Raw genomic sequence first — 14,904 nt, 5'->3', positions numbered from 1 at the left:
GCGCTTTGCATTTGTTGCTGAGTTATTTTTCTTGAATTCCCGAATCGGTTAATTTAAAATTTTTCTGTTTCGATTTTTCTAATTTCTGAGTTACGATTTAATTATGTCAAGTTGTGCAAATCATCTACAGAATTCTTACGGATATATGGTGGTAGTTTTCTTTTCAGTTGATTGACCATTATTTCTTTTTACTTATCGAATTCTGTAATCTTACAACCATTTTATTCCACTCATGATAAAAATTAAAAATGGTTTAACCCTTTCCGGCGCGGTGGTCACAAAAAGGGACACCAATTTTAAGAATTTCTTTAAAAAAAAGTTTTTTCTTTAAAACTCCAAAAATCGCTGCATTAGTTGCTTTTATTTCTCTTTAATGCACACACATGGCAGCACTATTAAATATGACTCTTTTTGTTGGCTTAATTTCTTATTTAAAATACCTCGATTTTCAAGCTCAAATACAATATTTTTTTCAAGATTTTAAAATTTACACCATTAACTAAATTAGTCAACCATTTTCCCTCAGGAATCCTGAGCTAATCAATCATAATTTTGCAAAAGATTCGAGTTCATTTTTGAATGCTTAAACAAAGTTTCTTTCCAGGTGTCCCCAAATGTGGATACCGCCCGTCTAGAGCATTGATCTCACTGTTGTGAAAGATGCAATTTGATACATTTCAGAAAAGGGGGACCAAAAGAATAGTTTACAATGGGTTTTTGTTTATTTATTTTGGGTTCTTGACCCAGAACAGGTGAATTTGAAGGTCCATGACTGCACACATTTGAGATCTGCTTTTCCTACCAGACAGTTGTATACTTTTTTTATTATCAGCTTTGATATTATTTTTTCTGTAAATGGTATTATACAGTCGTATTTTTTCATTTAATATTTTATAGCACAAAAGGAATGCACATAAAGCAAGAACAATGTGCCAAAAATATTTTTAACACTTTAAGTTGCTTATTTAGATAATTTTATATAATCTATATGAACTTTCTTGAATTTTACTTCATCTTTATCTTGGAATAATTATAGTAAAAATATTGAATTTTGTGTTCTAAATATTCTTAGTGGCATAAATTATTGAAATAATTAGTAAAAATGCTTAAGAGCTTAAAATATTTGAAATTACTCCAATTGTCATACGAGGTAAACATAACCACTTCAGAAAACTATTTCTGCTCTAGGAGGGCGGTGGTCACAAACGGGGACACCACCCCCAGTTGGAGGGGGTGAATTTAAAAAAATTTTGACTGTAAAATCTATGTCCAGATAACCAATTTATCCCATCCATTGTGTTTTTAAATTATATTTCTAAAATTTTAATGACCCGCGCCTGTAAGGGTTAACTAAAAACGCGATATCTCGCCAAGGCTACTTTGCTCGCACAATACTAAAACTATAACCCTAAACAAATTTGGCGAAACCTTTCAGCTGAGAATAAAAGGAATAAAGTAAATTCTTTCTCGGTGAAACATTTTTCATTTTGTTCTACGATAATATATTCAAGATAAATATTTTGCATACCGTCCATTCCAACTAAATGCTGCTGTAAAAGATGGTTAGTTAAATTAATTTAAGATTTAAAAAAACTCATATTCTTACAAATTCATACAAAACAATAAAATTTTTTACCTTGTATAACGTTATCCAAGATTGTTAATCCAGTTTTCGTTTTCACCATTTTCAATCAACTCATATTTTAGAAGGAAATAAGGAAAACTAACATTATTTTGAGAAGCTCGAGAATACTACTAAGGGACGAATTAATTTCTGTAGCTGAAAGCAAACTAAGACACATCGATTGCGTTAATAAATGCTCAGAACAAACTGCCTGTGTTTACGTCAACAGACACACGTGGAACGCAACGTGGCAATGTTTTAGTTCCATCGGCAGTTTTGTAAATCACCGCAAGGTAGCGTATTCGAGCGCTGGAGTTCCGAATATTTAAATGAGTTATTTTACGGAGTGAGGGACGAATTTCAGTTCCAGCTCCCAATAATACCTGCATTTGCTATCACCAGAAACACATCTCAAGGTGAAACTTTTGATAAAATTGGCGTATTATTACGACGTCCAGTGCTTTCGCATGGACAAATTATATGTTGTCGTGAGTAGAGTTCGTTCATTTGGCTGTTGGAAATTTTATATTTAACGGCAAAATCTTGCCTACTTTTACAAAAAATATTGTTTGTACGAAGTTTTACGTATTAAGGGAGTTTTGCAGCATGATTTCATTCAGAACGACTTCCATAATTGTGAAATTGGCGAACTTTATCCATTTTGGCACCAATGGCAGGACGAGAAATATTTTCATTTTGCATTCGTAGAAAACGAGTACAGAAATGTCGATTTGCAAGGAACTGACTACGAATAAAGTCCCTCTTTAAGGTGGGGTTCAATAAATTGTAACCGTTCGTGACAAAGCGGAGGAAATAAATGACGAGGAACACACAATGAGGAGAATGGGACATCAAGCTTTTTTTTTTTTTTTTGATAAGAACGTTTATGAAAAACACTGTGATATGTGGTAAATGGAAGAGGGGTTATGGTGAAATATGAAACTTTGCGACAGAGGGGAGAGAGATCAAAAATTTTGAAAAGTGCATTTGTCAGTTTTCCCCTAAACCGTAAACAAATCAAACACGATTTTTTAAAAAATTGCTCTATTATTGCGACGTTTAGTGTTTTTGAATGGACAATTTTTAATTTCATTTGACTGTTTGGAATTTAATAATTCTAACGGCAGAAATCAAGGCAACTTACTCAATAATACTGTTTGACCGCGGATTGTATGTAATTTGGCAATCTGCCAAGTAAAGACTATTCCATCTGAATTAATCTAGCAGGGGAGAAGGAAAAATAACGATGGGATTTTGCTGAACGCGTTTTATAATGTCACTAGTGCCTTTTTCATTTATTGCATTCTCTTAAAATAAAATAAGGGAAAACAAAAATAGTTACCGTGGAAACAACAAAAAGAAAATATTTTCATTTTGTTCAGGAACTTAAAAGCAAAATGGTAAGCTCAAAAACTTTGTTGTGAATAAATAAATGAATTACTTTTTGCCGTGAGAATATAAATCAATTATACTTAAGATCAAAAAAATGTTGATGAGAGCAAATTTTCATTTTTACAAAACTAAGGCTAAATAATAGAGAGGCAAAAGTGCAAATCTGTAACAATCCAACTAACACCCCTCTAAACTAATAGATAGGTCCATTTCCACCTATAAACCGGATACTAGACTTTCCATGTAATCGATGGTCAAACAGTATTAAACTTATTAAAAGAAGCAATGTTCATGCAGAAGTTTTACGTATAATCTGAGTTTTGCGGGATCATTTCTTTGGGAAGATTTCGACAATTGTTAAATTGGCAGGCGCTCTTCATATATTGGAGTCAAATTTTTGGCACCAATGGGGTGGTTTCCTTCAGTCAAAAGTACTACTTTTAGTCATTGAAATGAATAGAATGAGCAGAAAAAAAATAACATGAACCCAGAAAATACTTTCAGGAACTACTTTGATAAACCCCCCCAAATCGGAAATTTGGCGACTTTTTTTGTTTTTGTTGACACAAAACTTTGTTGCCACAAAACTTTAAAAAAAACTCAAAAAATGGTACAAAATACAAGAAAATACTTAATTTGGCAACAGCAAAAACCTAAAAGCTGAAAAAACCTAAATTGGCAACACCAAAATAAGAAACAGCAACCCTAAAAAGTCCGTAGGAAATGCCAGATTTGGCGCGTAATTTTTGGGGGTGTATATCAAAGTTATACCTACTTTCATTTTCCTAACAGTTTTTTTTTAATTAATTTTTTTAAATGTCCGATTTTTCAAACAAGGCGTGGTCAAGATGACGTCACAAATGCTGCTTTTTGGCGCATCATTGTACCGCATTTCCACGTTATGATAATCAATCGGCGAATTAAAATTGCGCTCTACGCTTGCTATCAACCATATCGTTGCCAATGCACATGAGTAAAGATGCGAATTAAATATTTTGTTCTGTGAATGGCAACATTGAATAGCATTTCATCATTTGTGATGTCACACGACAGAAGTATAAACAATAAAAGTGCACCAATTTAAGTAATTTTTTAAAAATATTAAACTTAAATACATTATTTAAAAAATGGTCAGATCTATGTTTTTAAGCATGCTCTTTCAGAAAAAAATACTTTTAAAATTTTAGAAACGACCCCATTGCAGCTCGAGAAATGTTTTCACTTTGCATACGAAAACAAAGAGTAGGGAAATGTATATTCGCATACGGTTGCCACAAAATAGGGGCTGTCGGTAGGGTTCACGAAATAGTAACAGTTTGAGACAAAGGAGAGGAAAAACATGACAAGAGTGGCATACAATGGGGTGAAGGTGACAACAAGCCTTTTTTTAATAGGAACCTTTATGAAAATTAGCGTGACATGTGACAAAGGGAAGAGGGGGTATAGTGAAGTGCAAAACATTGTGACAAAGGGGGGAGAGGGTCGAAAATGTGGAAAAGTATGACATCAGTTATGCACCGACCTTAACCATAAACAAATCACAAAGTCGACCTTTTTTAAATATTGTACTATTATTACTGTACGATGCTCTTGTGTAGGTTATGTGGACTGTATTTCAATAGGCAATAAACTCATTTCGAACAAGACAATACATTTATTAAAAACGTGTAAATATAAAATCATACAATGAACTAAAGAAACTGAAAACACCGCCCTAACCACTAACAAAAAATACAACTGACCAACAAACAACTAACTGGCAAAATAATCAGAATCAGTTTTTATGACATAGGGGCACGTGTGCGCACCTGCTTGACGCACACTGCCAACGCGCCCTCTACTTTAATATATGCAAGTGATTTAACACTCCCCCGCGATTGAAATTATTTCAATACAACATTCAAAACAAATAAAGTTCAAAATAACAGTTGATAACAAGAACAAATTAAACATTACTTACTCAAGCACAAAAATAGTAAACCACTTAGTTGCAAAGTTATATATATAAATTAAACAGTTTCTTCAACTGGAAGAATACAGTTAACATCTCTAACATTTCTTATTAGTGTGCTTCCACTTGGCAAACATAATTTTACTACTCGAACTCTATTATCACGACCATTGTTCGTCTCAATAATTCTGCCAACACACCATTTTGTCGATGGCAAGTTTTCTTTTCGAATGAGAACAAGAGTCCCTGTTTTAACATCATTTTTGCTAAATCTCCATTTATATCTCTGTTGTAAATAGGTTAAGTAATCCCTTTTCCATAACTTCCAAATTCGTTGACTAAATTTGGTAATCCTTTGCCACTTAGGAAGGGTGTTTTCCTTAACTTCAATCAATTGTGGTTTACTAAGGTTAGTGATAGGTCTGCCAATAAGAAAGTGACCTGGTGTTAATATTTCAAAATTGTCCATTTCTGATGACATTGGTATGAGAGGTCGGGAATTTAAAACACCTTCGATTTCTGACAAAATTGTAATAAATTCTTCTAAAGTTAAATTTTGACTGCCAATCACTCTTTTTAAATGGAATTTGAACAATTTCACCCCGGCCTCCCAAATGCCACCGAAATTGGGCGATCTAGAAGGAATGAAATTCCACTGAATACCTTCTGTTAGAAAATGATTTGACAAAATTTCATCAGGAATTCTAACCATTTTTTGCAATCGCTTGATTTCGACATTAGCCGCAACGAACGTTTTAGCATTATCAGTAATGATTTTTGAACATTTTCCTCGCCTGCCGAAAAAACTTTTCAAACTTGCTATAAAAGCCTGTGTAGTCATATCAGTTACAAAGCCCAGGTGTATTGCTTTAGTACTGAGGCAAACATAAACAACAACATACATTTTATTTAATACACCCTTCCTTTGATTTTTAAATTTGATAAAGAAAGGACCACAAAAATGACAAAAAAGGTATAACTGGGATTTACCCGGTCTTTAGGCAATTCAGCCATGATTTGACTAACAGTAACAGGTCTGTTTTTGAAACAGATCACACAGTTACGAACAATTTTCTACAACTATTTCTGCCATTTAGCGGCCAAAATTTTTGTCTAACTTGATGTAGAAGAGCTTGGGGACCTACGTGAAGATATTTAAGATAAATTTTTCTTAAAATTATGCTTGTTAAAGGATGTTTTGCAGGTAAAACCATAGGATGTTTGGTTGCATAAGATAAATCTGCATGGGACAGTCTCCCCCCAACTCTCATTACATTATTTTTATCCAAAAACACATTTAAAGAGGAAAGTTTACTTCTGCTCTGAACTTGTTTACCTCATTTGTTAACCTTTTAAACTCATCAGGAAACTCACCTTCCTGGAGAGAACGTATTAACCAATTTTCTGCATTAGCAGATTCATCAATAGACAAAGGACCTATTTTCTTGGACTTTGGATTTTTACAATTATAAATAAACCTATAAAGAAAACTTACAATACGAATAAGTTTCATATAATTATTTGACTTATTAAGTGTGCAATCAAGAATAGAATTTTCATTTCTCGCTATCAAGTTTATTAAATATTCATTTGGTTCAGGTTTTAAGTTCGATTTTAGTTCTTTATTGATTGCTCCCTCTTCGGGAACCACTGAAAGATGATCAGTAGAATAAATGTTCACGGATTTCAGAAATGTAGGGCCATACCACCAAGCTGTGTTTTCTAAAAGCTGATCGACACTGATACCTCTCGCCAAAGCATCAGATGGGTTGTCACGACTTACGCAAAAGAACTATTTATCGAGGTCTATAAGTTCCTGAATTTCTTTCAAACGGTTGCAGACGAAGGTTTTCCACTTCAAAGCTGAACCTCTTATCCAGTATAGTGCTATTTCAGAATCTGTCCAAAAGTACATAGGAGGGGATATTTTCCGCTTCAGCACATTTGCAACTTCATTTGCTAATCTAGCAGCAAGTAAAGCTCCTAGCAACTCCATTCTTGGAAGAGTAATCTTTTTTAACGGAGCCACACGGCTTTTAGATGTAAGAAAGTTCACAATTACTTTGTCATCAAATCTTATCAGTACAAACACGACGGCACCGTAAGCTTTAGGACTGGCGTCCGAAAAGGTATGCAGTTCTATGTCACAACTTGAAAGTTCTGCACAATCAAGGACGTTTCTGGGAATTTGGGGTTTTAACAATGTAGGAAGTTCAAAGTACCAGCGATTCCAGATTTTTAAAATGTCATCTGGCAGCTCAGCGTCCCAGGAAATTTTTCGAATCCATAATTCTTGAAACAGGCACTTAATTCCGATGGTGTATGGTGTCACAAATCCTAGAGGATCGAATATTCTACCAGCTACTTGCAGCACAAATCGTTTTGTATTCTTTCCGGTCTTGATAAATTCAAGCAAATCCTTTACTTCTAAAGCGAAAGTATCTTCCTTAATGTCCCACGGCAGTCCTAGAACCTTACATGGTTCGTAACAGTTATTTGAGAAATCTCCCGGTAATATATTAAATTCTCGTTCTTCCCACATTTTCATCAACACTTCATCATTCGAAGTCCATTTGCGGAGATTCATACTAGCTTTTTCCATTATGTTATTTGCTTCGATAGAAATTTTTAAAGCATTATTTATACTATCTGCACCAGTAACAAGGTCTTCAACGTAAAAATAGGTACTGCGTACTTCAGTAGTAACGGGATAGGCTTCTTCATTCTTTTTGATGTGTTCTTTAATGGTTGCAGACAACAAAAAAGGGCTCACATTTATTCCGAATGTCAGACGTAAGAAACGATAAACTACTACTTCTACATTGTCATTCTTATTAGGATCATGTTTCACAAATAAGAATCGAACCACATCTCTATCAAATTCATTTAGCGATATTTGCAGAAACGCACGCTCTATATCCGGTAACATAGCAATCTTGTTAATTCTAAAGTAAATCAACAGTTGAAAAATATGCGGGTTCAAATTTATACCAGACCAAAGACAGTCATTTAGTGACAGTTGTCCAACGTCGTTTGAACTAGCATCAAAAACTTCCCTACATTTAGTATAAACACTTTTTTGCTTAAATACTGCATGATGAGGAAGATAAAAAAACAGGTCTATCAATACGTTTTTCAGGATCCTTGACTTCAATTATTCCGTTCGCTAAATATTCTTTCAAAATTTCACTGTATTGAATATACAAAGTCTTATCGCGTTTCGTTTTTTTTTTTACTAAACCTTGAAATCGCCTTTCTGCTACCTCAAAATTGTCATTTAATTCCTTCCATTTTTTCTTTCAAGGAAAACTAACTTCATATCGTTCGTGGTTATAACGTACCGTTTTGTTAAAAACTTCTAAAGCTGCGTCTTCATCTGAGCGTTTTGAATCATCTTTAATGCCGAAAGATTCAAGAGTCCAAAATTGTTTTAAAGCTGCTTCAGTTTTATCCTCTATTACGTAACATTTAAAATTGCTGTTTTCCTTATTGTTAAGTGTTCCCGTAGCAATCCAGCCGAATACTGAATTTTGCAAAATTACCGAACTGTCTTTCACTTTAATTTGTCCCGTTCGCAATAACTCATAAAATACATTGCCACCCAACAAAACTTGAGCTCGCTTCGGTTTGAAAAAGTTAGGATTAGCATACGTTAAATGCTGTGGAAGTTTAAGGTTGGAAATATCAAGATGTTTAGATATGGTCAAATCCGTAATTTTGGGTATTACCAGCATTTTAATAGTTTTCTGAAAGCTGTTACTTTTATTTGAAATAACCACATTTAATTCTTTTTTAACCTTTAAACCCGCTCCATTCAATCCCGTAATTAAAAAGTTAACCGACTGACCCTTTAATTTTAACAAGTCTGCAACTTCCTGTGTGCAGTGTCTAAAATTGTAAGAAAGGGCAAAAAGGAATCGTCTGCAGTTTTCACATAAATAACTGCAGTCGACAACAGAACATTTGACTGACCCCCGCATGCACCGATTTTATTTTCTTCATTCGAAACCTGTTCCTCGGATTCTAATGCCTTAACTGTACTATAGTGCCTAGAAAGAGTAGTGTGCCGATCGGCGCTTTTTTCCCTGCGATTCTTGAAGACGAATTGTATGAAAACCGCTAGATGGCAGTGCAGTCGAGATGTACGTTCAATTTCGCGGTGTTGACATTAGTAGACGTGGGATTTTGTTACAATTTAGTTCAGCGTTTCTCTTTTTTACCTTTATTTCGTGAATATTTCATGAAACAGCGTTTAAGGCTTTTAATGGAGGCATAAAAAATTGAACATTGGAAGAAAAAAAGCTTCATCTTGTTTCGTACCAGGATGCAAAAGTGGGTACAAAACATGCAAGGAAAAAGTTACGCTTTTTAAAGCTCCATCAGATGAAGAAAAACTTAAGTGGAACTCGTTAATTCCCAGGTTAGATAAAGTTTTTGATAGATATTGCTCAATTTGTGCTCTGCATTTCGAAAAACATTTTATTGAAACGCATTTTAAACATATTATAAATGGTGAGGAAGTTTTGATTCCTCGGGGAAAAACTTTTTTGAAAGATGAGGCAATTCCGACAATTTTCCCAAATCTGATAACATACTTTACTAAAAAATTACCAAAGAAAAGGTCCATCAGGAATTATGCAGTTAAGAAAAATGTTCCCTGTTTGAAAAAAATAAAACTTGATCTTTCCGCAGGTGAAACTGAAATAACCACGTATAAATCTATTATAAATGAAATTGTTCATATTAATATGCCTAACGAATATTGCGTTTGTATGAAATTAAAAAAATCTCCAAATACTGTAGTTTTTGTATATAATGAAAATTATGTGGAAAATAATATTGACGATAAAAAAATCATTATTGAAGTAGACACAAAGACAAGGATGTTTCCAAAACAAAATTTTACACAATTGACTGAAAATTTGATACTTATATTTTATTTCAAATGTATTATTAGTCGAGATGGCTAAAGGCGTAGTTTGTTGTTTTTAATGCCACTTGGGAGACTCAAGCTCCATTCATGTAGCCAGCATGAGTTTAAAGCAGAAAGGAGCGACTCCTGAGTCAATGAGGCCCCTAAATGAGAAAGAGTCCGACTTGGGCACGGTATATGGTAGCACCACCTCTACAGTTTACAGGGCTGGAGAATAGGTTGGAAATCTCCAGCAACGCTACGCCTGGTAACTGTTAGCGACCGACCATAAGACTTTTGGACAAACGGAATCAACGAGCATGTAAGTTATATTTAAAAAAATGTTTTTTTTTTTTTTTTTTTGAATTTCAGCCTTTTAAAATCCTGTACGAAATTAATAATTATTATTGTTATCGTCCCTCGTTATCGAGATAAAAGGTATTTAAGTCTCCCGAAATTTTAAGAAAAGTGGCAAATTTAAACACTTGGCGAGGGATTGAAGGTACCAATTTCTCACAGACGATTTCCTCGTCTGCATGTGGCAGGACATCCTTATCTACAGAGCGTGAAAGATATCTGTCCCCATCGAAACTCGCTAAATTTGGAACAACCAGACTCTTTTCTTAAAATTCCCATAGGCTTTAAAATCTCATATATCGACAACGGGAAAACATTTTTTGCGTCCAAAAACATGTATTACAATGTTCTTTTGATCGCTACTTATTTAGATTTTGTAATTGTAACACTGTCATGTTGTTTCCTGATTAAGGGTAGGGAGATTCAGAAGCTGCGCTTCCTTTTAAAAGAACATTTTAAAGCTATCATAAGCAATGTTAGACAAAGGAGAGGGACGAGGAGATTCCCCATTTGTTTTTAGTTTTTATGGATACATTTCTTTCGCTATTTTACATATGAGATAAAAGATAAAAATACATAAATACTTTTTTTGACAATGATAACGTCAGATTCAAAAACACTTCTATTTCGATAATTATCGACAACAAAACCGTTTGCTGACAATTTCTAAAGAACGTTATAAAAATAAGCAAACTAGCAGTTTGACGTTGATAAGTATTACCGAAAATTCAACAAATAATCAAGCCAGCTGTTTGCAATTGCTGTTATTTGCAAATTAGTATGCAGTTATATATGTGATCGGAGCAAGTGGCCCTATTTTTTTAATGTAAGGAAAGTCCTTGAAAATTAATAAAAAAAAAAAAAAAAAACAGGTCGGAGTCGGTAGGTTTTTCAAGCGACTCCGACCTGTCATCAAGCGACTTCTACCTATCAGGGCTTCTCAGTCTGACTCTTCGACTCAGACTGAGAAGCCCTGATAATTTTAATTAGCTTAAGAATTTAGAAGCAGTTTTATTTTGAAACGAGCGGTACCCTCAGAAAATTAAAAGGTCATTTGATTAGCTTGTATATTTACAAATAATGGATGATGAATTTCTCGCCAATTGTCTATGTTCATTCGCTCTTCCCATGTTACGGTTACACGTCATGATAATTTCGTAATTAACTCGTCCATTTTATGATAATTTTGCTCCGGAAACTGTTCTTAGGATTGAAATGCAAAAGAACAAAATCGAATTTTCGAAAAATCGCTTCGAGGTACACACCCCCGTGCTACAAACTTTATCAAATTTTATGAAAATCGGCCGAACGGTCTAGGTGCTGTCCGCGTCACAGAGATCCAGACAGAACTCCAGACAGAGAGACTTTCAGCTTTATTATTACTGGAGAAATAAGAGATGCGCAGTTATTGAATACTTAAGGGCCATTCATTAATTACGTAAGGATGATTTTGGCAACTTTTGATCCCCCCCCCATGTAAGAGTACGTAATATTTTTCTTCCCCCCCCCCCGTAATATTCCATTTCGTTTTTCAAAATGATAAAATAACAAATCTTGGAGTCGTTACATCACTGTAATCGTTATTAAATTCACATTATTAAATTAAACCTTTTGCATTAAGAAATAGTTACTGAAAAGTTAGAATCTAAACTAAATGTTTTTTCGACATTTTTTTTTTTTGATGTAATATTAATTTAAAATAAAACATGCCATACTCAATGCGACTCTTATTATATTTTACACTATTCATTCTTTGTAAAACAAATAAACTAGTATGTTGTTCCCATTACGAAACTTTCTTCTATATTTTTCTTTTTTTTTTTTTCTGATCCCTCCCCATGCTTGACGAGGAAGCAATATTCCCAACAAAAACAAAATTACACATGCAAAAACTTGACGATCATCCCAATGTCTGAATTATTGCAAAAGCAAAGCAAAGAGCGAAAATTGAAAGTTATTTTAAAAGCCTTGCTTGAATTAATTACAAATATTTTATTTGTTAACAAACATAAGATGGCAACAGTTAAAAATTTTAAATCATTGAGATAATATTTCCGATTATTTCCATACAATTAAAATCACGAGAAATACGCAGACGACAATCTATTACGATTTATCTTTCTTATTGTTGCATTAATAAAGCTATTTTTATTCGCAAAAAAAAAAAAAAAAAATCAACACCTCTTGGAGCGATTGGCGTCAAAATTGAACCAAAGCCTGTTTACGTATGGATTTACATATATTCCAAATTTCAACCAGAACGTAGCATTACTTCTTGAGATAGGGTACTCACAATGGAAAAAAAGAACGGGCGATTGCGCTACCCCCCTTTTTAGCTGTTGACACCAAAATAAAATCAGCTCTTATACCCACTAAGGGCTACTTGCCGATAAATTTTTCTTTCATTCCGTTCATTATTTCTTGAGATACAGCAGTCACAATTGACGAAAAAAAAACGTTCTATAGCTCAACCCCCGTTTGAGTTATTGACACCAAAATTGAATCAGCACCTGTTCCTGTTAATGACAACATATGGACCAAATTTTGTTTGATTCTGCCAGTTACTTCCTGAGGAATAGCAAGCACGCGTAACTCAAAAAACGTCCCATTGCTCCACCCCCCCCCCCCCTTGGAGGAATTCGCGCCAAAAACCAATGGGCACAAGTTCACATACGGGCACATATGTGTACCAAATTTCGTTTGATTTCATGCGGTAGTTTTTGCTGTAGAGCGGCCACAAAAAACTGGTCACACACAGACGTGACACACATACATACACACACACACACATACATACATACACACACACACAGACAGACAGACATTTTCCAAAAATAGTCGAAATGAACTCAGCACACCTCAAAACGTTCGAATCCGTCAAAATTCGAAATTCGAAAATTTGCACGAATCCAATACTTTCTTCTATATATTACATATAGAAGAAAGTAAAAACATCTTATCCTAACACGTTTCTTACCTTCCAGGCGCAAATGGAACATAATCTCTGCCAAATCACTTGACAGCGTATTTTCTAATGTGAAATACCGACTTGGAAAATATTACGTAAGAATGAGTTTGACCCCCCCCCCCCAAGTAAGGGTATGTAGAGGCTTTTCCAACCCCCCTCCCCCTCAGGACCCTTACGTATTTAATGAACGGCCCCTTATAGTCTACTATTTTCATTGAAGATAAATTAGCATAAGGAAATTTCACATGCTTCAAAAAATAAATGAACACCCATGTAACAATTAGCACTTATTACAGAACTTGTCTTTTGCGCAGAAATAAGTTCAATCCGAAAAACGGGGCTTTTAAACTGCGAAATGCAATCGCTGATTTAAAACGAGTCTGATTGAGGAGCTTAACGTACTACTCGAGTGCAGCGCCATCTGGATTTTCCTCAGATCTGACCTCACTTTTTCCCCGTCGATCGGCACACTACAACTGTACTAAACTGCTCTGAACGCGAATTTACGTTATGTCGGGACATATGCGAATTTAGGACTAAGTTCCTGGGGGGGGGGGCAGGATTTTTTTTTTTTTTTTTGAGCAACAATTTTAATTGCCCTCCCCCTCCCCTCTGAAATGTTTTTATCTGTTTTCTGTGATGCATAAGGCCATTCTTTACTTTTTTATGTGTCGTTTTCATTACTGTGTGTAATCATGGTGTCCTTTTTGAATTGACCTTAAAAGAGAGGGGGCTGGTATTGAGAGAGTGACGCAGGGCTCCCTTTTAAGTGGAATATAGAATATCTCCAATTTTGGGGGCCGGGGGTTACTCCCCAGGAGGAAATTGTATAAAATGGAAATAAAATTCTCCATCTTGAAGTCTTATAAAGGGTAATTGGAAATAATAGGCAATTTTTTTTTTTTTTAAAGTTTTACGCTTTAAAAATGCTTTGTGATGCAAATTAATACTTTAAAAGAAATGGTGCACAGATTTAGAGAATAGGAATCAAGAGAAAAACATACTACCCATTTGAACAATTCTTAATTTATACACTTGATAAGAAATAAAATTGAAGCACACTTTGCTTTAAGAGTTTCAAAGACTTGTCTAATTATTTTCAAGGTTTGGTTGGTTAGATTGGGTTTTTGGTTCAAGAGCCATGGTAGGCTATAATGCACCAATTCTTTTCAGGGATTTTAGAACTTATCAATAATTTGCACTTTTCAGTCTCTGAAATTGAGTAGTAGATTATATACAGTTGTACAGTATTGTTCAAACTTTGTAAGAAACGGCTTTTTTAAGTTAAAGAGAAAAAATAAACTTTAATTTCTCATTACAACTTTTTTTTAATTATAAGCAGTGCAGAAAATGAAAAGAAATAGGGGTGGTGTATCATTTTTTTCCCGGGCTAAACAGATTAACAATATGCAGTAAAAGTAAGATAAAAGCAATCAATACAAAAGAATTTCCAAAATTCTGCATTCGGGATTAAATAATTAGCAAGATATGAAGTATGTGAGTCACAAAAATGTATTTCAAATAATATGTTACAAATGCGAGAACCATGATTTTTACATTTTTGATGCAGGATGTAGCAAGGAGCTGAATTTGACACATTTTGGCATTCCTCCCCCTACAATTTGTTAGAAATGTTAAAATTTAAGATTTGTAGCCACACGTTTCCAAATATTCAAGGTTTTCAAGTACTTGAAAATGAA

The 14,904-nt window shown here is 34.3% G+C and overlaps 1 protein-coding gene across 1 annotated transcript; it reads right to left on the bottom strand.

Moving 5' to 3' along the window:
• Positions 1 to 6,759: 6,759 nt before the first annotated feature.
• On the bottom strand, positions 6,760 to 7,896 carry LOC129233268 (uncharacterized). The gene has a single exon (XM_054867318.1). It carries the CDS (start codon positions 7,894 to 7,896, stop codon positions 6,760 to 6,762), a length of 1,137 nt encoding a protein of 378 aa, XP_054723293.1.
• Between the last annotated feature and the right edge of the window lie 7,008 nt (positions 7,897 to 14,904).

The sequence above is a fragment of the Uloborus diversus genome, unplaced genomic scaffold (assembly GCF_026930045.1).
Source record: "Uloborus diversus isolate 005 unplaced genomic scaffold, Udiv.v.3.1 scaffold_303, whole genome shotgun sequence".
In the NCBI taxonomy this organism is placed as follows: Eukaryota; Metazoa; Arthropoda; class Arachnida; order Araneae; family Uloboridae; genus Uloborus; species Uloborus diversus.
The sequence above is the reverse complement of the archived record's forward strand: the minus strand, read 5'-3'. Positions and strand labels throughout refer to the sequence as shown.